The following is a 24,213-nucleotide window of genomic DNA, read 5'->3' as shown; positions in this document are numbered from 1 at the left end:
AATATTAATAAATATATAAGTTGTGGGAAAATACATAAAAAACTCTTTCTGATAAATATCAACAATTATAAATTTTCTTACTCCCCAAAAACAATTGTAAAAAAATAAGCAGACTGTAATACTGACTTATTAAAACCAAGAGTAAATTATGATACATTTTGCTCATTCATACATTCACACCAAGAATATTTTTAAAATTATTATATAAAGATAATGAATTCTCAAGAAAAAATGCCATTCCCTATATTTTGAATGCTTGTTCTTTTTGGTTGGTTGTAACTGCCAAAAACCTATTAGCTAAAATGACAATTGTAACAATATTCACAAATCACACTAAGGCATGGCTTGCTTTCTGCTTTTTGTATACAACTCACTACATCAAGATCAAGCAAATCAAATGATAGCTTAAATTAATACATGATATATAAATTAATTTAGGCTATCATTTGGTTGAATGATCCAATATCTGCATAAAAAAGCCAACTGAGATCTCAATATTCTGAATTTTCCAGGGTCCAATCTTTGTTTTCCCACAAAGTGCAACTCCACATTTAACTGAAATTGATCATGCAGATCAGATTCAGATCTAGATTTGTTTAATGACCTCATGATTCACTTAACAACTGCAATGATTTGCTTAGCAATTGTGGCAAAAAAGATCATAAATAGAGCAAAATTATTTTAACATTTAAGAAAGGCTATTAAGAAAGAACTACCTGTACAACTTATTCTGGATGAGATTACGGTACTTTTCCTTTGAAGAAAGAAAAAGGCAGAGTCTGGTAAAGATTTTGGATTTCTGTTGCACCTGGATGGTAAAGTAAATAAAACATGTGGCTGGGAATAGGAGGGGCTTGTGTGTGTTTTTTAACTTTACATGCTGGGGCACCCTGTATTTATTTTTTAAAAAAATTGTCTTGTAAAGTCTGGTTAGATGTGGAGGTTTTATTCTTAATTTCTGTGTGCTCGACCTGGTGATATCCATGTATACAGATGTTGTTTGATGAACCCATTGGCAATGAAGAAATCACAGAATTGGCAAACAACAACAATTATTCTCCTGCTTCGTATTGGTTTTGTAGGTCATACAGTCCAGCCATGTTTTCATCCTTACTATTTCCAACTATGTTATTTAATTTAATTTTAATTTTATTTTATTTTATTTTATTGTATTAAATTTATATACCACCCTTTCCCGAAGGACTCAGGGCAGTTTACAGGGTATTTAAAATCAAACAGTACGAAATACAAAAGTTAAAAAACAATTTAAAAAGATTAAATTATCCCTTAACTAAAAACCTCAGTTAAAAATTCTCAGCCTGGGCCGGAGAGCTCAAAGAGCCAAGTCTTCAGGTCCCGGCAGAATGAACGAAGGTCAGGGGCGGTCCTAAGCTCCACAGGCAGCTGGTTCCAGAGGGCAGGCACACCCACAGAGAAGGCCCTCCCCCTGGGTGTTATCCGGCGGCAATCTTTTACCGGCGGCACCCTGAGAAGACCCTCCCTGTGCGAGCGCACTGGACGAAGGGAGTTTGATGCTGGCAGGAGGTGTTCCCTCAAATATCCCGGACCCAGGCCATTTAGGACTTTATAGGTCATCACCAGCACCTTGAATCTCACCCGAAGGGCAACCGGAAGCCAATGCAGCTCGCGGAGCAGAGGTGTTACATGGGAGTATCGGGAGGCCCCCATCACAACTCGCGCGTTGTGTTTTTGTTAGTTAGTTAGTTTTTGTTGTTGTTGTTTTAGCATTTTGTTTTATAGCCATGGCTCTGTTCAGGCTATTTCTCATGCAGCCTGTAGGTGCAGCCATTTTGTGTCCCCACTTCTTGCCCAATGCTGCTCTCTGACTGGTAGCTGGGTTGTTGAGATCAGGGCTTTTCAACCAGTGGTACGGGTACCACCTGTGGTACATTGGCACCTGGCAGGTGGTACGTGGCCATCCTAGAAAAGTGGTAGCGGGGGAGGGGAATGAGTTGAACCGGTGGCAGCACCGCACAAGCCTGGGCGAGAGATGGCTGGAGCTGCAGGGCTGTCAGGGCTCAGTGGAAGCACCAGGATCAATGCCAGGCTTCAGTTGGAGCTTGGTGCTGAGCCTGGCCCTTCTGCTGAGCCCAGTATAAGCGCCGATCAGCTGGAATGTTGCAGCATCTCCAGGGTCTTGTGAGTTAGATTCAGATGCATGGCAACCGATTCATATTTAAGATGGTCACAATGTCCCAGGGACATGTGAAGTGACCAAAACCTGCTGCAACCACCCAGCAGATGGGGGTGGGGGTATCAAAACCAAACTCCCCACCCCCACCCTACCCCCGCTGCCAATCCTCAACAGACACCTTGCTAGGCGACTGGTGGTACTTGGACGTTGCCATATACTAAAAGTGGTACAATGGGTGAAAAGGTTGAAAAGCCCTGGTTGAGATGATAGGGGGAGAGCAAAGATAGGAGGGGGAGAAAGGAGCACAAGTGCTTACTATCTGTCAGGCTTTTCACAGCTTCTCAGGTTGGATGGCATTCAAGATGCTACTGAGGAAGAACTGAGGATCTTTCAAAGTACTAAATGGCATTTTTGATGTGGCTAAATGAAGCATGCTGGGCATCCAGTTACTAATGTTGCCATGCAGGAAAAGAAAAGGCAAATCTGCAAAGACAGAATCAATGGGAACAGGAAATGTAAGAAGCGTGAACATGGAAAGTGCAACACAGTGAAAGATGTAATGAATCAATTATATACTGATATCTTAGACATCAGTGAATTGAAATGGACTGAAATTTGATATTTTTAGTACAAGATCAACCGATTACTGCTCAGGATATAAAAAACAGTAGAGGTACAATGTTGTTTTCAAAGTCAGAAAGAATAAAATGAAGAAAGTATTTGGGCAATGCGTGACTGAAAAATAATTGTGCCAGCAGCCTCTTAATATGACGGTTAACTGGTGCAAAGAAAATGGCCTAGTTTTAAATACCGGAAAAACCAAAGAGATCATTGTCGATTTCAGAAAAGGCAGGCACAGCCACACTTCTCTTTGCATTAATGATTCACCTGTGGAGATGGTTACCAGCATCAAATTCCTGGGTGTGCAGCTAACGAGTAGGCTGGCTTGGTTGCTCAACAGCGAGACACTGGTGAAGCAAGCACAGCAAGGCCTGCATTTTGTGTGTCGCATGAGAAAAGCACATCTTCCTTCTCCTATCCTTACCACTTTCTACAGGGGGACGATCGAGAACATCCTGTCATACAGCATCACAGTCTGGTTTAGAAGCATCACTGCTTCAGACAGGAAGGCGGTGCAGAGAGTGGTGAGGATGGCCGAAAAGATCATTGGCAGTTCCCTCCCTCCCATCCAGGACATAGCACAGAAGCGTTGCTTGAGCAGGGTCCATAAGATTATGTGGGACACTACACATCCTCTTCATGACCTGCTTTCCCTGTTATCTTCTGGGAGGAGGCTTCATGGTATCTGAAGCAGAACATCCAGATTCAGCCATAGTTTCATTCCATACAGCAGGGCTTTTCAACTTTTTCACCCATTGTACCACTTTTAGGATAAGGCAATGTCCGAGTACCACCAGTCGCCCAGCAAGGTGTCAAAAACTTGACCAAAAAAAGAAAAAAGAAAAAACAATTCACTTAGTGACTGTTCAAAGTTACAACGGCACTGAAAAAAGTGACTTATGACCATTTTTCACACCTATGACTGTTGCAGCATCCCCAGGGTCATGTGATTTACATTCAGATGCTTGGCAACCAATTCATATTTATGATGGTCACATTGTTCCAGGGTCATGTGATCGCCTTTTGCAACCTTGTGACAAGCACTTAACCACCATGTTACTAATTTAATCTCTCTCTCTCCCCTTCTCTCCCTCCCTCCCTTTCTCTCTCCTTCTCTCCTTCTCTCTTCCTCCTTCTTTCTCTTTGTCTCCGTCTATTTCTCTTTCTCCCTTTCTCTCTCCCTCCCTTTCTCTCTCCTTCTCTTTACCTCCCTCTATCTCTCTCTCCCTTTCTCTTTCTCTCCCTCTCTTTCCCTCTCTTTCTCTCCCTCTCTCCCATTGTCCCTTCCTCCTTCTTTCCTTTCCTTTCTTCCTTCCCTCCCTCTTTGTCCTTTCCTCCTTCCCTCCCTCCGTCATTTCCTTCCTTCCTTCCTTTTCCTTCCTTCCTTCCTAATCCATTTTTACCAAGAAACCTAATGCCCACTTAAGTCTTTATGAAGCGCCCAAGAAAAGTTAGGGAAGATCTATCAATGATACTTGGAGGTTGCTAGCTCATTTAATAAGCTTTATTCCAGCAACAGAAACACCTCGCATTCGCTCACAGTCGATCCATGCACACCAACAATGCTGCTGTGGACCACGGGGCAGGAGGGCACCCTTCACACGGGATGGATGGAAGACACGCTAAAGTGCCTTTCGCCCTGCTGCCTTCTGCAGACGCAGCCGGAGTCCCAGGTGGGGGGAGATCCGGGGCTGAGGCACACTCGGGGAAGCACACGGCAGCATATCACAATCAGCTGTTCTTGGGGGATGGAGGGACAAAGCCGGCCAAACAGGGCTCGGAGCGGTTGACTGTCCCGGACCACAGCTGCGCTTCCACCTTTCCCAAGGCAGGCCCCACAGACAGAGTGCAGCACAGGGAAGACGTGCCAAAGCTTGTCCCGGAGCCTCCCACTGCCGGAAGCCTGCAGTGGCGGCATAATGGGGCTTCCAAAAAGCGGGGCGGGCGGCGGCGGCTGCTCACGGCACCGCCCAAAAGCAAACAGGGCAAAAGCAAGCAGGCGGAGCCTCCCACTGCTGGAAGCCTGCTTGCAAAAAGTGGGGCAGGCGGCAGCAGCTGCTCACAGTGCCGCCCAAAAGCAAGCAGGGCAAGGCCGCTATCAAGCCCCGGACATGACAATCAACTGGTTATGGGGGGGGAATCCGTGCAGCAGCCCAGCTACCTGGCCTGCCAGCCGCTCATTGCTCCGCCGATCAGCTGGGAGGCTGAGACTCCGGATTTGAGCCGCCGAAGAGCGCAGCACAGGGAAGACGCGCCAAAGCTCATCCTGGAGCCTTCCGCTGCTGGAAGCCTGCTTGCAAAAAGTGGGGCAGGAAGCAGCAGCTGCTCATGGTGCCACCCAAAAGCAAGCAAGGCAAGGCCACTATAAAGCCCCGGGCATGACAATCAACCGGCTGTGGGGGGGGAATCCATGCAGCAACCCGGCTACCTGGCCTGCCAGCAGCTCGCTGCTCCGCCAATCAGCTGGGAGGCTGAGACTCCGGATTTGAGCCGCCAACAGAGCGCAGCACAGGGAAGACATGCCAAAGCTCATCCCGGAGCCTCCGCTGCCAGAAGCCTGCAAAGGTGGCATAACGGGGCTTGCAAAAAGTGGGGCGGGCGGCAGCAGCTGCTCATGGCACTGGCCAAAAGCAAGCAGGGCAAGGCCACTATCAAGCCCCAGGCTCGACAATCAACTCGGTGGGTGTGGGGGGAGGAATCCACACAGCAAACCAGCTGATCAGCACAGCAATGAGCGGCTGGCTTTGGTGCGTCTTCCCTGTGCTGCGTTTTGTCGGTGGCTCAAATCCGGAGTCTCAGCCTCCCAGCTGATCGGCAGAGCAACAAGCAGCTGGCAGGCCAGGTAGCCGGGTTGCTGCAAGGATTCCCTCTCCCCACAACCGGTTGTCGAGCCCAGGGCTTCATAGCAGCCTTGCCCTGCTTGCTTTTGGCTAGCGCCATGAGCAGTTGCTGCCGCCTGCCCCGCTTTTTGCAAGCAGGCTTCTGGCAGCGGAGGCTCCGGGGCGAGCTTTTGGCGTGTCTTCCCTGTGTTGCGCTCTGTCAGTGGCTCAAATCCAGAGTCTCAGCCTCCCAGCTGATTGGCGGAGCAGTGAGCTGCTGGCAGGCCAGGTAGCCAGGTTGCTGCATGGATTCCCCCCCACACCCGGTTGATTGTTGAACCCGGGGCTCGACAGCCACTCCTGCTCAAAAGGCAGGGTTTGGTGGCCAGCGAGGCACTCGCGCGGGGCTCTCCTAGGGGTGGCGGGCCGAACGGGGACTGGCCTTGCCCTCTTCACGCTAGAGCAGCACCTGCAGAGGCGGCCAAGGGCAAGCAGGGCAAGGGCGCTCCTGCTCAAAAGGAAGGGTTCGGCGGCCAGCGAGGTGCTCGCGTGGAGCTCTTCTGGGGCTGGTGGGTGATGGGGGAGGAGTGGGCCGATCGCCTTACTGGTACCTGGGACTCTGACGCGCCTTCCTGGCCATGTGTACCCCAAAGAAGCGCCAATCAGAAGTCAATCTGGTTGCTGCACAAGTCCCTGGGGAGGGTGGGGTCTCACTCTGCACCTGCGCGCACCCTCTGTAGGGTTCCTGCAGACCGCTGCCAATCAGCATGCTTTCCAGCAGCAAGTGAGCTGGGAAGCAGCGGAGCGCGGGGGTGGGGAGGATGCGGCGGGGGAGGCGGGGGGGAGGCAGGCGACGCCGCATACCAACAGCCAGGTGCTCACGTACCACTAGTGGTACGCGTACCACTGGTTGAAAAGCCATACCATACAGCATTAACCTTGTGAACTCTTAAGCTTCCTCCCTCTGTTATATATTCAAGATGGACAGTATTTAATATGTATTTGTTATGTATATATAGGGGTGTGGGTCTGTACATATGTTGTATATAATATGTGTAGGTGTTTCATATGTTTCACTTTGAGAGTGGGCAACTAAATTTCGTTTTTGATGTGTGTCGTACCCACAGTAAAAAAAATGTCAATAAAGGTTATCTTATCTATCTTATCTTATGCTGCAACCTTTAATGCAGAAATTTAATGGGGTTTGGCCTCAGGTTCAGACTGAAAATAACAGCTCATAGGAACAAGATGTGGAAAATAGAAATGACAAATGTATTAAATATAGAATAGAAAGATTTAAAAATATAGTGGAATTGTCAAGTCCCGCCGGCCTGCCACCCGCCCGGGCCTCGACACCGCCTCCGCCGACACGGGGGAGCGGTCCCTCCCTCCCGCAGCGGACCGCCGTCTCCTCGCCTGCCGTCCCCGACCGCAGCAGCTTGCTCCTGGCCAGCAGACCAGCTGGCCAGCAGACGTCCATGCTGGCCGCGCCGGGGCCCGGCGGCCACGCAACACCGAAGCAACCGGCGTTGGAGCCGCCAGCCGCTCCCACCCCCAGCCTGAGGACGCGGCGTCAGGCTCCCGCCGACCAGCTGATGGCCGTGGCCTCGCCCGGCCGACGCGAGCAACGCCGGGTCTCCGCCACACAGCTGACTGGCGCGTCCACAACCGGGCGGCCGACGGACGCGCTCCGGGCGCCCGTCGGGCAGCTGGTGGGCGCGTCTGCTCTGGCTCTTCCGACGCCTCGGCGGCTGGACTCAGAGCTGCGGGCTGCGCCTGCGCCCCAGGAACACCGCCGTCCGTCCGCCTACTGGCCAGCGGGCACAACACTAACAGAGCGCCCTGCGGGAATGCAACCGCAGCCTGAGCTGGGATGAGTAGGAGACGACGGAGGACTGGCCAGACGGCCTGACCTGCCGCAGGAAGCCACGGACGGGGGGGTGGCCATACCCACGCTGCCTCCCTCTCTCGCTGGGCATTCGGATGGACCCAGGGGGGAGCATGCAGTTGCAAAGCCAGGATGGACAGGGGGGCGTATGGGGGCGGAAGGACAGGCCTTACCTGAGGGAGGGCCAGGCGGGCCGCAGCAACGCACGCGGTGGGTGGTGGCTGTGCAGGGTGATGGGTGGGGCTTTTATGGGGAGGCGGGCGGATGCCGGTTTGCTCTGAAGGGGTGGGGTTAGGGTGTAGCTGCATGATAAAAGAGCGTTGAGGCTGGATGCATTACATAGATAAAAACCTCACAAGGGGATTCATCCAACCTGCCCGGTCCAGAATAGCGGTGCCGATACTGTTCCGAGAAAAGAAGGATGGCTCGCTTCGCCTGTGTGTCAACTTCCGTGGAGTCAACGCGGTCTGCAATACAACACCAAACGGGAACGTGGTGCAGGAGCCCATCCCGCCCGGTGAATCCACGGTCGTGAACCAGGCGGTCTGCAGCGTGGGGGATGATCTGTCCCGTGCCATGAGTGAGGCTCTAGCTACGGACGCCTGGCTGAAGGAGCACCCCAGCCTTCTCACCATGCGCAATGGCTTGGCCTGGCACGGGGACAAGCTATACGTGCCCCAAGCACTTCGTCCCACCATCCTACACCGGTGTCACGACGCCAAACAAGCCGGACACTTCGGCTTCCTTAAAACCCTACACTTGGCACGGCCCCAATTTTGGTGGCCGTGCATGAAGGCGGACGTAGAACAACACGTCCGGAGCTGTCATGTGTGTGCCACAGTAAAACCCCATGTTGGGAAGCCATTGGGACTATTACAGACTGTGTCGGACCCCGAACGGCCATGGCAAGACATTGCCATGGACTTTATTGTCGGGTTGCCGGAAAGTAGGGGCTACACAGTGATCTGGACGGTCATCGACCTCTTCTCCAGACAGGCGCACTTCATCCCCTGTAAAAGTCTACCATCTGCCAAACGATTGGCATGGATGTTTCTGACACACGTCTATCGGCTACACGGGGTTCCCAGACGGATAATATTGGATCGTGGGGTCCAATTTACGGCACGGTTCTGGCGGGAGTTCCTGCAACACATCGGGTCCACCCAGGGTCTGAGCTCTGGCTACCACCCGAACACCAACGGAGCCGCTGAGAGGGCTAACGCCACAGTGGAAAGGCTCCTAAGGAGTTACGTGTCTTACCAACAAACAGACTGGGTAGACCTCCTTGTGTTTGCTGAGGTCGCCCACAACAACGCCGTGCACAGCAGCACGGGCTTGACACCATATCAGGTGGTGGCAGGGTATGACCTCGTCCCTGTCCCTGAGTGTGGACAGGGGCCAGTGACACCCACCGGGCCCGGGGAGTGGATGCACCAACTTGGGGGTGCTTGGAAGGTCGCTAAGGAGGCGATGGCAAAGGCCCAAGCACGGGTCAAGGAGCAGGCAGACAAGAAGCGGGAACCCTTCGAAACCCCCAAGGCCAGGGAGTGGGTTTACCTGTCGACCAAATACTTGCAGTTGCGGGTACCGAGCAGGAAGTTAGGCCCCAAGATTCTTGGCCCTTTCCAAGTGGTCCGAGTGATCAACCCCATGACCGTACGATTACGGTTGCCAAAGTTCCTAGGGAAGGTCCACCTAGTCTTCCACAGTAGCCTGCTGAGACCCCCCAGGGGGATGACAGGGAAGGCAGGTGGACACGCACCGGGGCCTGTTCACGGGGACCAGTACGAAATATAGACAATCCTTGATTCACGGGTATGGAGGAGGCAAGTGCAGTACCTCGTATTGTGGAAAGGACACCCACTGGCAGAGGCCTCTTGGGTGGGAAAAGGGGACGTCCGGGCAGCTCGTCTGGTCATGGCTTTTCACCGTACAAATCCGTCCAAGCCGGGGGGTGGCGCCGGGGACTCAGTGGCCTGGGTCCGTGAATGTCCATCTTGTTGTTCTTCCTTTGCAGGTGGGCATGTGGTAGGGGGAGCCAACTGTCAAGTCCCGCCGGCCTGCCACCCGCCCGGGCCTTGACACCACCTCCGCCGACACGGGGGAGCGGTCCCTCCCTCCCCCAGCGGACCGCCGTCTCCTGCACTCGCCTGCCGTCCCCGACCGCAGCAGCTTGCTCCTGGCCAGCAGACGTCCGTGCTGGCCGCGCCGGGGCCCGGCGGCCACGCGACACCGAAGCAACCGGCGTTGGAGCCACCAGCCGCTCCCACCCCCAGCCGAAGGACGCGGCGTCGGGCTCCCGCCGACCAGCTGATGGCCGTGGCCTCGCCCGGCCGACGCGAGCAACGCCGGGTCTCCGCCGCACAGTTGACTGGTGCGCCCACAACTGGGCGGCCGATGGACGCGCGCTCACCTCGCCGGCGAGGTGAACTCCGGGCGCCCGTCGGGCAGCTGGTGGGCGCGTCTGCTCTGGCTCTTCCGACGCCTCGGCGGCTGGACTCAGAGCTGCGGGCTGCGCCTGCGCCCGGGCCCCGGGAACACCGCCGTCCGTCCGCCTACCGGCCGGCGGGCACAACACTAACAGAGCGCCCTGCGGGAATGCAACCGCAGCCTGAGCCGGGACGAGTAGGAGACGATGGAGGACTGGCCGGACGGCCTGACCTGCCGCAGGCAGCCACGGACGAGGGGGTGGCCATACCCACACTGCCTCCCTCTCTCGCTGGGCATTCGGGTGGACCCAGGGGGGAGCATGCAGTTGCAAAGCCAGGACGGACAGGGGGTGTATGGGGGCGGAAGGACAGGCCTTACCTGAGGGAGGGCCTGGCGGGCCGCAGCAATGCACACGGTGGGTGGTGACTGTGCAGGGTGATTGGTGGGGCTTTTATGGGGAGGCGGGCGGATGCCGGTTTGCTCTGATGGGGTGGGGTTAGGGTGTAGCTGCATGATAAAAGAGCGTTGAGGCTGGATGCCTCAACGCTGACTTTACCACGGTTTGTGTTGTGAGAGGTGAAGAATAAACCTTGTCACCCGTACCTTTGGTGTGTTCGTGTTTCTTCGCAGAGGACGTCGTGACAGGAATTGGACTTTAAAGAAAATAGTATAGATATCGAGCCTCTAGAAAACAGATTAATAATATATATTTTTATTAAGATTAATTTCTAGTTTAGAACCAGAAAGGAACTAGAACTAGTTTAAGGTATTTATAATTTACCATTCTTTTTTATTCTTTCCTTTTTTATGAGCTTTCCTTTTGTAAAATAAAAGTAGCCCCCAGCCACTGAAGGGAGATATCCACCCTATTTCCAAGTTTCCAGTGTTTTTTGTCTATTGAGCCTAGGTTAATCTGGTTATTGGCAGATCAAAAAAAGATTCTGCAAGAGAGGCCCATCATCTCTATAGGCACCATAGGATAAATTACTTTATGTTGCCTGTGCATGCGGTTTTCTCAGTAAAATACAGGAATGGTTTAGAACTGTATTGCCTTCTCCCATAGAATATGAAATTATACCATTGCTATTGTCATTAAATGACAATCTGTTTCCAGCATCTTCCTATACTGTTACTCTCAATACAGGAGCCTAGTTGCTTTAGAGGGGTAACTTGAATGATTTTCATGGCTTGAGTAACCTTGTGGGAGTAGACTTTCTTGATATACACTCCTGCCTTTTTTTGCTAATTTCCACCAGGAACACATACCCACACACACATGCTATGATAATGCAACGCAGATGGCGGGGAAGGAACTACTCTATAGGGATATCCCAAAGAAGGTTTTCCAAAGGGAACTGGACTTTGTTTTTCCTTGAAGATATTTTGCTTCTCGCTCAAGAAGCTTCTTTAGTTCTGTTCTTGAATGAGAAGCAAAGGAAAAACAAGTCCAGTTGCTTTTCAAAAAAGCACCTTTGGGACAACCATGACGTGAATGACTGAGAATCTCCACAGACATTATTCTATAATGATCCATTATTACAATTACACTCATACATGGACCTTTTTGGGGGGCAAATTATGGGGATCAGTTCACATACGTCCTATTGTCAGACAGCAATCCTCATATGTATAGAAGAGTTGCAAAGTTTCTTTCAATCAACACTGATTTATGCAAGAATTAACTCCCTTAAATTTTAGAATTCTATTAATATAAAATTCATTTTGTTCCTTTTGAAATTCTCTATCTTTTATTGTTTTGTTTTGCCAGTCACTAACCCTAATAAGATTAGGGTTAGTGACTGGCAAAACATTAGACATTAATTTATAATTTATAAATTAAACTGAACTTATTTATATACTGTATATTAAGACAGGGAGAAAATGGATGGCAATTCCTCTGTATTCAGTTTAATTTCATTTAAGATTACACCTAAACTAAGTTTGAACAGAAGCAAAGAATTAAGGATAATTTTATATCAGATAGTCTATGGTCATCATATAAATTGTTTATATAAAATATAGCAAATACAACATTTATTTCTTTACAATATTTCAGCATATATACACATTATGTTAGACAGTTGAAGAGGATGTTACACTTACAGACAGAAACATAGTCAACTAACATATGAGATATATACTCTGTGTGTGTGTGTGTGTGTGTGTGTGTGTGTGAGATATATACTGTAATTTGTCCATGCAACAAATTTTACACACAGCCAAAAAAAAAACCTGTAGAACCAATTGAGAATCTAGTTGCACTATGACACTTCCTGATTATAAAAAGGGTATGTATCTATTTTAGATCACAGGTCTTAAGACAAAAACAAATCTTTTGCTTGCCTGGGTAGATGAAAGACATCATTGAAAAGCTAAAGGTAAGAAAACTATTTTATGCATTAGCATATGTGCACATGCACACATGTATTTTCAAATTTTCAACTTGAATTATGTTTTCAAATTAATGGACCATTACTAAAGACTTTATTACAGAATTATATATAAAATAAATGTTATGTTTTAAAACTATATGCAAGCCGAAAAATCCCTATGGTTTTTATGAACCCATCAAGATGAAGTAAACAACAGCTGAAGGAATGAATATGTGAGGTACAAATAAACTAAAATAAATCCACTTACCTATTAAATAAATAGACACTGGTACCAGTACACAAGCTGAAAATTACTAACGGGTTGAAAAGGGAAAATACAGCTACCGGTATTTTTTACATGAGTACATGTAATACACATGTAAGGGTGCATACACGAGTACCATTTTAGATATTCCTAAAAATGTGAGGATAGCAGATGAAGTTTTGACATTTCCATACAATGCAGAATATTTGATTCAGAATGGAAGGCTGTCTCAGGCCAATACACCATCGAGGATTTGTTGTGGGAAAAATAAGAGGAGGAAAGAGTACTAAATATGTTTATCTCTTCGAGTTATTTATAAAAAAAATAAAGACAGGATAAAACTCTAATAAATATTTGAAGATCCATTACACTAGTTTTCTTTATATCCATTTGTCTTACTTCAAAAGTCTTCAAATAATGGTTTATTTGTTCAATTCTTAATATTTCCTTGATAGTTAAATTTGTATTTATTCAGCAAATCAAGGAACAATTAATCTTGACTTAGCATTCCTGCAAATACAGCCAGTGCATTGTAAGAACCCAACAGTGGATGAATAGCTTCACTATCACTTTCTTTCACCATCCCAGCCAGTGAAAATTACTGACAACCTCCAAGTCTGTTCAACCAACCACAAATTATATTCACATCACACACTGCAGGATTTGTACAACAGGCCTTTATAGTATTTTTGATCTGATTTCAAAAAGCTATTTCTTTTCAAAGGGATATGCCCTGTAGACTCTTTCTGGAATTGAATCCAAAGCAGTGGAGATCCCTACTGCACTGGCTGTTCACAGAACACATGAACCACATACCAGAAAATCTCAATTTGGGCTGTTGTGAAAATCATTTAGATACTGAGTTATGAGAATCCAGAAAACTGCGCATAAGTCCGTAGTTCTATAAACAAGTGTATGCAAGCATGTCATATGAACAGGGTCTTCTTGTGTAACCTAAAATCCATTAAAGTAAGCCAACAAATACCAATCTACATAGCCACTAACAGTGAGTAAGGATCTCCTCTAGAAAATGCAGAGTAAAGCTTTATAGGACCATTTTTACAGGAGAGGACACAATACTTTTGGAAGCTATTAGAGGAGAAGTTGGCTACTATACCACACACAGTGGAATTTCAAGAGTTTCTAAATTGGAATAAAGACTGCAGTACAGTAGCTATTTCTGTGATCACTGCAAATCTTTTAAAATTGAGGATAGTGAGAGAAGATAACTATATTTCTATTTCTCTTTGTCCTTTTAATAGTCTTGCTGTGCTTCATCTTTCAAAACTTTTTGAAACGGTCATTGCCCCACTTGCAAGTCTAATCATGATAAAGTGGAATGGCAGCACCTAACAGATCTGGCTGTAACCGTTGCAAGAGTAGAAAGTGGCCTTGTTCAAAAACAACACATATTTTACTCTCTGAGCAGTGGAAACACAGTAATGATGAAGAAAGAGTAAACTCTTTCTCTTTCACCCACAAAAGCCAAGGGGGAGATGAGTCAGTGCAGATGTAAAGCAGCAAATATCTGTGACCCACCTGCAAGAGCAAGGGAAGCACAGCTTCTCTTTCGATCTGATTGACCCGCTTCCTCTTTCAAACCATATTACCCCATGAATTTGCATCATTTTAAACCCAAATACTCTCCACCTTCACAACATCATTTGTCTTAATTATTTTAGAGGAGATAAGATTAATCTTTACCAAGAGTCATTTACATGAAAGAAAATGAGTTGATAAAAGTAATCCCTAGATCTTCAGAAAGGGAGCTATTTATGGGTAATTGACCAATATTTAATATATCAAATTGCTTGTATTCAGTGTTTTTCTTAAAAAAAAAAAGGTGCCGGAACAATCATTGTGGCGGGTGCAGGAGGCAGGGGGGTGGGGGAGCGGTGCTGCTGCAGTCATGGGTGCGAGGGGTGTTGGCGGTGGGCTCCCCACCCCGAGACCGGAGCCAGCACGGCTGGTGCTGTGGGAGTAGCAGGGCCCACTCTATATGGCGGGGCTGTGTGGGGCAGGCAGCGGAGGCGGTGCGGGCCAGGCGATGCAGGGCGGCCACTTAGGCACACAGGGCAAGGCGACAGTGGCGCAGGTCCAGCACCAGGTAGGCCACCAGCCTGGCTGACATGGGTGAACACAAGGAAGGAGTGCACATGGACTCCACAGAACCCACCTCCCACTCCTTGTCCTCTCTTACTTACCTAGTTGAGATAGTGTAGTTGGGCAGCAGGGAGGGATGCAAAGTTCCTGCCAACTCGTTTTCGCTGCAAACAACTTGCCGGTGCAACATTTGCCAGCCAGGTCTTTTGGCGCGCTCAGCAGCAATTCCTATTGGCTTTCGAAAGCCAATAAAGGAAGTAGCATAGCTTGTGCAAAAGCCTTTTTTGTGTGTGCAAAAAAAGGTGCGTGAACACCATTCTGAGCGTTCTATGAGAAAAAAGCCCTGCTTTTATGTTTTAATCTTATGATTTTAAAAATATATTTTTTTCTATTGTAAGTTGCCCCAAACCTCGCCATGTGGATTGCATACAAATATTATAATTGGTAAATAAAAGTAGAACATATGTTAAATATACATCAAATGATAATATGCTTCCCTACAAAGTCAATTCTTGCTCAATGACAGACCAAGGAGTTAACTTGGAAAGGCAAGAGGAAAATCTAGATGAGATCTGTGCAACGTGTAGAAGGGAAAGGCCCACACTGATAAATTAAAAATCTTTGGTCTGCAAAGGAATGCTGGTGGGCTAATCAATGTTTTGGTGACTAGAGGAGCATCTACAGTGTTGGAGCTCATGGTCATGGTAAGCCATGGAGGCACTAGGCAACATGACTTTCAGGACAGTGGTGGTGATTTTATTACTTTTTTTTAAAAAAAAAGTCTGTACTCTGTCCAAGGGTGCTTGGTAGGCTGCATGTACAGGTCTGGTCTAGAATTTATTTTGGAGCATTCAACTATCTAGAGCAGGCATGTCAAACTCATTTTGTTTGAGGCAACTTCTTATAAAAGAATTGCCATTAATTTGTTTTAATAAAATAATTTAAATCAATTTTTCACTTGATTTCAAATTAAATGAATTATATTGGTTGACAATGAGTTGGGTTTTTTTTAGTACAATTATCAAATGCAATAAACTGGTTTTAGGTATATGTTACTGGAAGGAAAAAGCAATCCCTGCTGCGTTACTGATCCCAGAGAAGCATTTACATGTATGCAGGTATCCTTAGGGTGCCATAGTTATGGATGAGAAATATTGGTTGCAAAGTTGGCATTTCTGGATGTAATACAGATATTTTGGACTTATTTTTGTTTCTTTGCATGTTTGATATTTCTAAAAAGGCATATGCTACTCACTACGCTTATGCACATATGTAACATCTTTTGCTAGGATACATGATCAATGCTTGTCCAAAATTTTAATATACAGATACTACCACCAGAAATTATTTTAGCCTTTTTAATAAATGTTGTTATTGATGTTAAGCTCACCAGGGAAAACATCATATATTGTTATGTATATACTAGGTTAATTATTTAAAGACTGAAGTGCAACATAACTAGATTTTTCAAAACACACAACAGTCCAAACAGTAAAAGTATAGTCCAAATTAAGAATATTTCATTCTTAAGAATTGTTTAATTTAAAGTGGTTTAGTTGTAATAGATGGTTATAGATTCAAAATAGTTTTCAAGAGTGTACAAAAGATACTATTATTTTTCTAGAATCAGCTAAATTAGACGTATTACATTGAGAAAAATGTTTCTCATTTCTTTCCTGTTACCTTTGATTTCATTGCAGAGATGTTAACATAAGAAATAGATTATTTTGTTATCTAATTTTACCTTCCAAAAGACAGAAGCAGATGAAAAATGTGAGGTTCTTTCCTGTTGGCTTTTTTGAATTAGCTGTTTTAGATTCTAAAAGTTTAGTTCCTAAAGAAGTAACCTTATAAATAATTTTAATGTCCTCCTCTAGTGCAGGCTCTTTTATGACTCAAGGACTTCAACTCCCAGAATTCCTGAGCCAGCATGGCTCAGCTTGGAAACCTTTCCCTTTCCCCTCAGCATGGCTGGCTCAGGATTTCTGGGAGTTGAAGTCCATGAGTCATAAAAAAGAGCCAAGATTGCCTAGCCCTGCAATAGGCTTAGGAAAGCCAGTAAGGGAGCTGTTTTGTTTGTGTTTTTTTTTTGCAAAAAAAAAGGTGCCAGAACACCGTTCTGAGCGTTCTATGAGAAAAAAAGCCGTGCTTGTATTTCACAAACTGCAGAGATTTTTTGGCGATATTATTAATTAGAAAAGCTGAGCACTTTTTCTAGAGCACTAACAGAATAACAGAGTTGGAAGGGATCTTGGAGGTCTTCTAGTCCAACCCTCTGCTCAGGAAGGAAACCGTATACCATTTCAGACAAATGGATGTTCAATCACTTCTTAAAAGCCTCTAATGTTGGAGCACCCACAACTTCTGAAGGCAAGCCATTTCACTGGATTTTGTTCTCACTGTTAGGAAATCTCTCCTTAGTTGTAGATTGCTTCTCTCCTTGATTAGTTTCCATCTATTGCTTCTTGTCCTGCCTTCAGGTGCTTTGGAGAATAGATTGACTCCCTCTTCTTTGTGGCAGCCCCTTAGATATTGGAACACTGCTATCATGTCACTCCTGGTCCTTCTTTTTATTAAACTTTACTGTAGACATAACTAAGTCTTTCATAGGCTTTAGCCTCCAGTCCCCTAATCATCTTTGTTGCTCTTCTCTGTACGCTTTCTAGAGTTTCAACAACTTTTTTATATCATGGCAACCAAAACTGGATGCAATATTTCAAGTGTGGCCGTATAACATCATGGTAAGACCACACTTGGAATATTACATCAAACTTTGGTTGCAATGATATAAAAACTGAAGATAGATTAAGACAAGTTAATTGCCCTGTTTCTAGTGAACCAGCAAATGCGCTTGGTTCTGGGATTCTTGTCAAGAACATCAGATTAGGCCAAAATTGATTCAACCCAAAGAAAGTAATTTCTTAGTTATACTTGCTCATGGTAAATGCAACAGGACTAATTTTGCCAGAACGCTTAAAGAAATAGTAATTGATATAATGCATTCTTCTTTTGAATTGTCTACATATTATTGTACAACTGCAGTTGCCTATTCAGATGCTTCTAAAAACAAAAAGTAGATGCTGTAAATGTGTCAGTCCAGCATATGTTACAATTGATTGTTCTTATCTCAATAAAATGGACTCCAGAAGATGGTAGAGGACAGGAAAGCCTGGAGGAACATTGTCCATAGGGTCGCGATGGGTTGGACACGACTTCGCAACTAACAACAACAACAATCTCAATAATTATTTTTAAAAAATATTTTGTAAAAGAATAAGACAGAACTCTCCATCTACTAAGTCATATTGGAGACTGGACCCTATGACATTTCAAAAGGCTAAAATTGGTAATCCTTAATACTTTTTTTTTAAAAAGGAGCAGATTAAATATATAGTGCTAGGCTAGCATTCAGTGACTATAAAAAATAGATATATAGCTCCTATTTAAGGCCTAGATAGAAGGCAAAGATGGATAATAGATAGATCTGTAAAGTTAATTATCTCAGTTCTATGTCTTGTAGACAATTGCCAATATGGCAATTTCAATTACTAAAGAGATTGATATCATGGTTCCAATAGATGAAACCCATCAAAAGAACTTCAAGGCAAAATTCTTCCTCAAAGAACATTGAACCCAAAAACTAAATTCCCCTCTCCTGGATACAAAGTAACAAAGTACAATTCCCACCCTCAATAAGCTGTCATAAATCACATTCTCCAATTAGCCTAAAAATCGGGCTTTCTCCCAAGCTCCCCAAAACGTTATCAGCTCGTCCTTGGGTTCCCACAAAGCAGCATTATTGCTATGGCTAGCTGAGCTCGAGCTTTCATCCCAACACCCTCCTTCTGCCCCTGATTTCTAACTACCAGAAAAAGCATGTTAAAAGAAAAGGGAAGATAGCTGCAATTTCAATTGTCAGAGCTGGAACATCCAATGTTTACAGCGTTGACAATTGAAATAAACCAGCCTGCTTAGAAAAAGGCCACCAGTCTGTTATACCACATAGCATAAAATTTTAAAAATGCAAAAAAATTGGAATACACATACACACACACACACACACACACACACACACAGAGAGAGAGAGAGAGAGAGAGAGAAAGAGAGAGAGAGGGAGGGAGGGAGAGAGAGAGAGAGAGAGACAGAGAGACAGACAGTGTGTTCTTGAACCAAAGGTGTTGAAATTCTTCAAGTATGGCTTCCTACTTTCTACTAGCTTTTTAGAAGTTATCAGATTTTCTATTAGATTGCCTAAATAGTTCGTTTCTGCTTGCAAGATGTAGTATGGCAGTGGATGTATGTTATAAACAGTAAAATCACTTAGTTTCGTTCCCAGTTGGATTCCAAGTGTAGTGCAGGTCCTTGTGAGATACCTGGGGAAAGGTCTTGCTCCGTGATCTGGGAATGGTTTGATCCTGGTGGTCCTAAATGGACAAGGTCATCAATATTGTCAATGCAACCACTTGTCAATTAGACCCTTGTCCTGCCTGTTTGGTAAAAGCCTCCAGGACAATGACTAGCAGTGATAAATTCTCACTGCAAGAGAGAACATTCCTGAAGCCATTCAAGGAGGCCCTGGTTTGCCCTTTCCTAAAAAAAAATCTCAATCCCACCTGCCAGGACAATTTTCATCCAGACTCCCTGCCCTCAGTCACTCAAGCCCTAGTCATCTCGTCCAGGTTATTGCAATGCACTTTATGTGGGGCTACATGGAAGCTTCCACTGGTACAAAATGTGGCAGCACAAGTCTTTGGAGGTCCATAGAATGACCCATATTACACCACTGCTTCACAAACTGCATTGGCTGCTGGTCTGCTTCCAGGTGCAGTTCAACGTGTTGATCATTTCCTTTAAAGCCCTCCCATGGCATAGGCCCAGACTACTTGGTGAACGATCTCGTCCTGGTAAGACAACCCTGCCCTACTCGTGCCAGCAGAGGAGGCCTGCTGAGGACCCCATCAGTCAAGGAACTACAGAGAAGGTCCAGAAGAAGAGTCTTCTTTGCTGTAGCCCTAGCATTTTGGAACATCCTGCCCCCTGGGGTGAGGTTTCTCCCCACTCTCCTATCCTGTGCTTCCTGCTCCTCCTCCACCTTTTTAATTTCATATTACTGTACTTTCATTGTTTATTTGTATTGTTTATTCCTTTGCTATTGTTACGTTTATATTTTTAATCTTTTTTTCCTTTTTATTGTTTTTTTTAATTGAAAAGTTTTATAAAATACAATTTTCCTTTAAAAAAACCCCCCTTCCCCCTCCCTCCTCCCCTCCCTACCTCCCCCCTATCTCCCCCCCTCCCCCTCCCCCTCCTCCCTCCCCTACCTCCCCCCCTCCACTTCCCCTCCTCCCCCCTCCCCCCCGACTTCCCAGAGCAAAATACAAGGTATATATCTAAAAGGCAATCATAAACAATCATATACTAACAATTATAAACTCTAAAATCCATCACTCTCTAGCTTGTATATAGTAAACCAATCCTTAATAATACTAAATATATATAAAAAACTAAAATAAAAGAAAACTAGCATCATTCCCATCTATGTTCTTCCACAATTCACTATTACCTTAACATATTCTCATTTGCACATTAATAAATAGTTCTTACACAAATTAACCCACATTAACCCACAAAACTTTCTTCCTCTTCCTCTGTAGTAAGTTATCCATTAATTCCAAATTTAAAAAAAAAAAAATCTATTACCATACATAGCATCCCAAAACTTTTTTTTTTTTTTTCTAAAAAACACAACTACCACTTAACTATAAATATTTTGTGGAAGTTCCATAGATTTCTACTGGTCTTATTTTTTTTTCTTTTTTGAGCATTTTAAGGCAGCACGCGTCACCCTCTGTTCTCTAAGATCATCCAAAAGAGTTGCAGCTTGAACTCCTCCTGTACCCTTCTCGTCTATCTGTGCATCTTCATCCTCTTGATGTTCTCCTTCTCCAGATCCCTCTGCAGCTTCCAGAAGTGTTGATGGGGTTACTTTCAAAACATTATTATAAAAATCATGCGCTTGCTTCACATTACTCAAACAGTACCTTTTGCCATCATACATGAAGCTCAACCCAGCTGGGATCTCCCATCTGAACCTTATATCTCTTTGCTTGAGCTCTTGCACAAGAAATATAAAATCCTTCCTTCTCTTTAAAATCTTTGGAGGAATTTCTTTTAGAACCAAAACTTGTTGACCAGCAATCACAACTTTGGTATCGTAGGCAGCTTGTATAACTTCATCTCTAATTTCCCTTTTTACAAAATAAACCACCACATCTCTAGGCAACTTTCTCTGTTTAGCAATCCACGAATTCACACGAAACACTTTGTCCATACCTTGTTTTAATTCAGATGCTGGATGGTTCAATACTCCCTCAAAAGCCTCAGAAACCAGCTGCTTTAAATCTTCCTTAATATTCTCTTTTAGGCCTCTAATTCTCACAGCAAACTGCATCTGGTAAAATTGGGCCAAGCTCTGTTCACTGTCGATTTTGTCTTTTAAATCTTCAATTTCCAATACTTTTGCTTCTAATAAAGCATTCTTTTGAATCAAGTCTTGCACTTGATCATCCAGCACCTCCACACATTTAGCAACTTTTTGCACTGAGGACAAAATGTCTACCTTCATTTCTCTAAGTTTCTGTTCCATCCTTTCTTCCATTCTCTGCTCCAATTTCTCCAATTTCTCCTCCATCTGTAGAAATTTAACACCCATTGACTCCAAAATTAACTGGGTATGTTTTTCAAGATCCTTCGATGTCAATACATCAGGAGAATGCAACGCCTGCAGCAATGATTGTTGTTGCACCGGAGAATTTCCAGCACTCCGAAAAGTTCTAGGGGGAGGTTTAGCCGCCATCTTTTACTTACAATTGTGACGCACTTTCACTTTAAGTTTTAAGCAAAGTCCATCAAGCTTGAGAGTAAAATAAAATCTTCTTCATCTCTTCATCTTTCCCTCTTGTACTGCTCTGCCTGCTCTTTCCCTTTCATAGTCTCTCCTTCAAGCAGGGATGGTCGCAGACGACTGGCTCTGCCCCATAAAGTCCGGAGCAGAGACGCTGGTCAGCTGGGAGCAGCCCAGGCTACGGGGGAGTTCAATCCTTCGGCCGCCCAAGCTCCAAGCTCAGGCGGCCCCGGAGAACTCAACCCCCACCTGGGGGCTCACCCCCTCCTCTTCTCCCGAGGAGGGGGCTTCAGATTCGCCCGAACAGCTGATCGGCGCTGTTTCGGGCGAAAAACACCAGCTGAGCCGCGGGCAGCCCGGGAAGGCTCCCTCCGTCGCCGCGGAGCCACCGGAAGTCCCCTTTTTATTGTTGTAAGCCCAGTGTAGCTCCATGACAAGATGGGCAGCAATTTAACAAACAAACAAACAAACAAACAAATAACTAAAATAAAACTTGCTGGCATTCTTTTATAGCAAACCTAAACCTCAGGCCCATATAAACTACACTAACTGCTTGGTTAGGTAAGTTCTCAATTTAACATAATACCAAGAATCATGTTTTTGAAGATTAATGCACTCAATTTTTCTAATGTACCTTCTGTACAGTACGTACTGGAATTGTCTGATTCTCGGTGAGCCTTACAATACAAAACCATTCTAACCAGTAACTAAACTAGATCTTTCTCTATTTTATTTTTAGCTAACATATTAAAAAGCTATGAATAACTACAATCAAAGTCTAATTACAATGGTTGAAAATAGCCATCCTGAGGAATACCGAATTTCATCACTCGTCTTCTACAGCTTCATTTTTACAATTGGCTTAGTTGTAAACATTACAGCTCTCTGGGTCTTCAGCTGTACCACCAAGAAGAAAACAACTATAACTATCTACATGATGAATGTTGCATTGCTTGACTTGTTGCTTATATTCTCCTTGCCTTTTCGAATGCATTATTATGGGAAACGTTCTTGGATCTTTGGAGATCTCTGCTGCCGGATTCTTAGTGCTTTAACTATTTTTTACCCCAGCATTGCAATATGGCTGTTAGCTTTTATAAGCATTGATAGATGTCTAGCTGTCGTTCAACCCAAATATGCCAAGGAACTCAAGAACACAAGCAAAGCTCTGATAGCTTGCACAGGACTTTGGATCTTAACTCTTGTGACAACTTCTCCACTGCTTTTCTTATATTCTGATCCAGACAAAAGTTCAAATTTCACTACCTGCATAAAGATGATGGATATTATCTACCTAAAGGAAGTCAATGTATTAAATTTTTCTCGGTTAATTTTTTTCTTCTTGATTCCCATATTTAATATGCTTGGTTGTTATATAGTCATCATTTATAGTATAATTCGTGGAAGAACTTCCAAGCTGAAACCAAAGGCTAAAGAAAGATCGATCAGAATCATTGTAACACTAATTATCCAAGTGCTTTTATGTTTTGTGCCTTTTCACATTTGTTTTACATTTCTGATGCTCCAAAATGGAGAAGCAAGTTACAACCCTTGGGGAGCATTTACCACCTTCCTGATGAATCTCAGCACATGTCTAGATATAATCCTTTACTACCTAGTTTCTAAACAATTTCAGGCCCGAGTTATCAGTGTTATGCTTTATCGTAATTATCTTCGAAGTGTTCGAAGAAAAAGTATAAGATCTGGTAGTGTGCATTCATTAAGTAATATTAACAGTGAGATCATATAAAATAAGTAAAGTAATACAATATACATACATAAAGTAAGCTTAGAATAAACTCAAATTTCTAATAAATGTATTATGTTTAAAAAAGGAGAGATTTTATTATTCTTTTAAATTGTTGTTTTTTCTTTTCTGGGATTCGCCAACTTTTACTGCCATTTCATCCCCTCCTTTGCTGAAATTGCTTTACCCCTCACGGACTTACTGAAAATAGGCAAAGAGGGGAAAAAAGCCGTGACCGGGCCAGCCACTAACATGGACTATGAAATGTCAAACTGCTTTTGAGAATTTAAAAAGGCTATTTGCAGTCGAACAGATCTTAAAGCATCCTTGTCCACGGAAGCCCTTTGTGATTCAAGCCGATGCCAGCGATGTGGCCGTCGGAGCTGTGCTATTGCAAAAGAACCAGAATAGGATCCTACAACCCTGTGCCTACACCTCAAAAAAATTCACTGAGTTTGAGAGGAGGTGGGCTGTGTGGGAGAAGGAAGCCTTTGCGATTTGTTGGGCTCTATTAAACTGTCGATACTATCTAGAGCAGCGCTTTTCAACCTTTTCACCCATTGTACCACTTTTAGGATATGATAACATCTGAGTACCACCAGTCGCCTAGCAAGGTGTCAAAAACTTGATAACCAAAAAAAAAAGGAAAAAAGTGATGAACTACATGTAGTCCTCGACTTACAACAGTTCTCTTAGTGACTGTTTGAAGTCACAATGGCACTGAAAAAATGCCCCCCCAAGCCACAGCCAAGCAAGACATCTGCCTGCCCACCCGGCGGTGCTCTTCCTCCTGTCCAAGGTTTTCATTGTTGTGAGCATTTCTGTTGAGGATTGGCAGCGGGGGTGGGGTGGGTGGGTGTGTTTGGTTTTTATTCCCCCCATCTGCTGGGTGGTTGCAGCAGGTTTTGG

The 24,213-nt window shown here is 45.0% G+C and overlaps 2 protein-coding genes across 3 annotated transcripts in view; one reads left to right on the top strand and one right to left on the bottom strand.

The window, feature by feature from the left end:
- UBAC2 (UBA domain containing 2) overlaps positions 1-24,213 on the bottom strand; it is a 111,464-nt gene that overhangs the window by 72,660 nt on the left and 14,591 nt on the right. The gene's annotated exons all lie outside the window — the stretch shown is intronic.
- GPR18 (G protein-coupled receptor 18) lies at positions 12,261-23,412 on the top strand. 2 transcript variants are annotated; one of them, XM_083361724.1, is made up of 2 exons: positions 12,261-12,291; positions 22,297-23,412. In XM_083361724.1, exon 2 carries the CDS (start codon positions 22,315-22,317, stop codon positions 23,305-23,307), a length of 993 nt encoding a protein of 330 aa, XP_083217850.1. In that variant the 5' UTR covers positions 12,261-12,291; positions 22,297-22,314; the 3' UTR covers positions 23,308-23,412. The 2 variants fall into 2 exon arrangements, with proteins under 2 accessions (XP_083217850.1, XP_083217851.1); XM_083361725.1 differs by lacking the exon at positions 12,261-12,291 and adding an exon at positions 18,918-19,695.

This window comes from Vipera ursinii (assembly GCF_947247035.1).
Source record: "Vipera ursinii genome assembly, chromosome: 4".
Taxonomy (NCBI): domain Eukaryota; kingdom Metazoa; phylum Chordata; class Lepidosauria; order Squamata; family Viperidae; genus Vipera; species Vipera ursinii.
The sequence above is the reverse complement of the archived record's forward strand: the minus strand, read 5'-3'. Positions and strand labels throughout refer to the sequence as shown.

Excerpts from the sequence above, each read along its gene's own strand:
- GPR18 (XM_083361724.1), top strand. The coding sequence starts at position 22,315 with ATGAATAACTACAATCAAAGTCTAATTACAATGGTTGAAAATAGCCAT.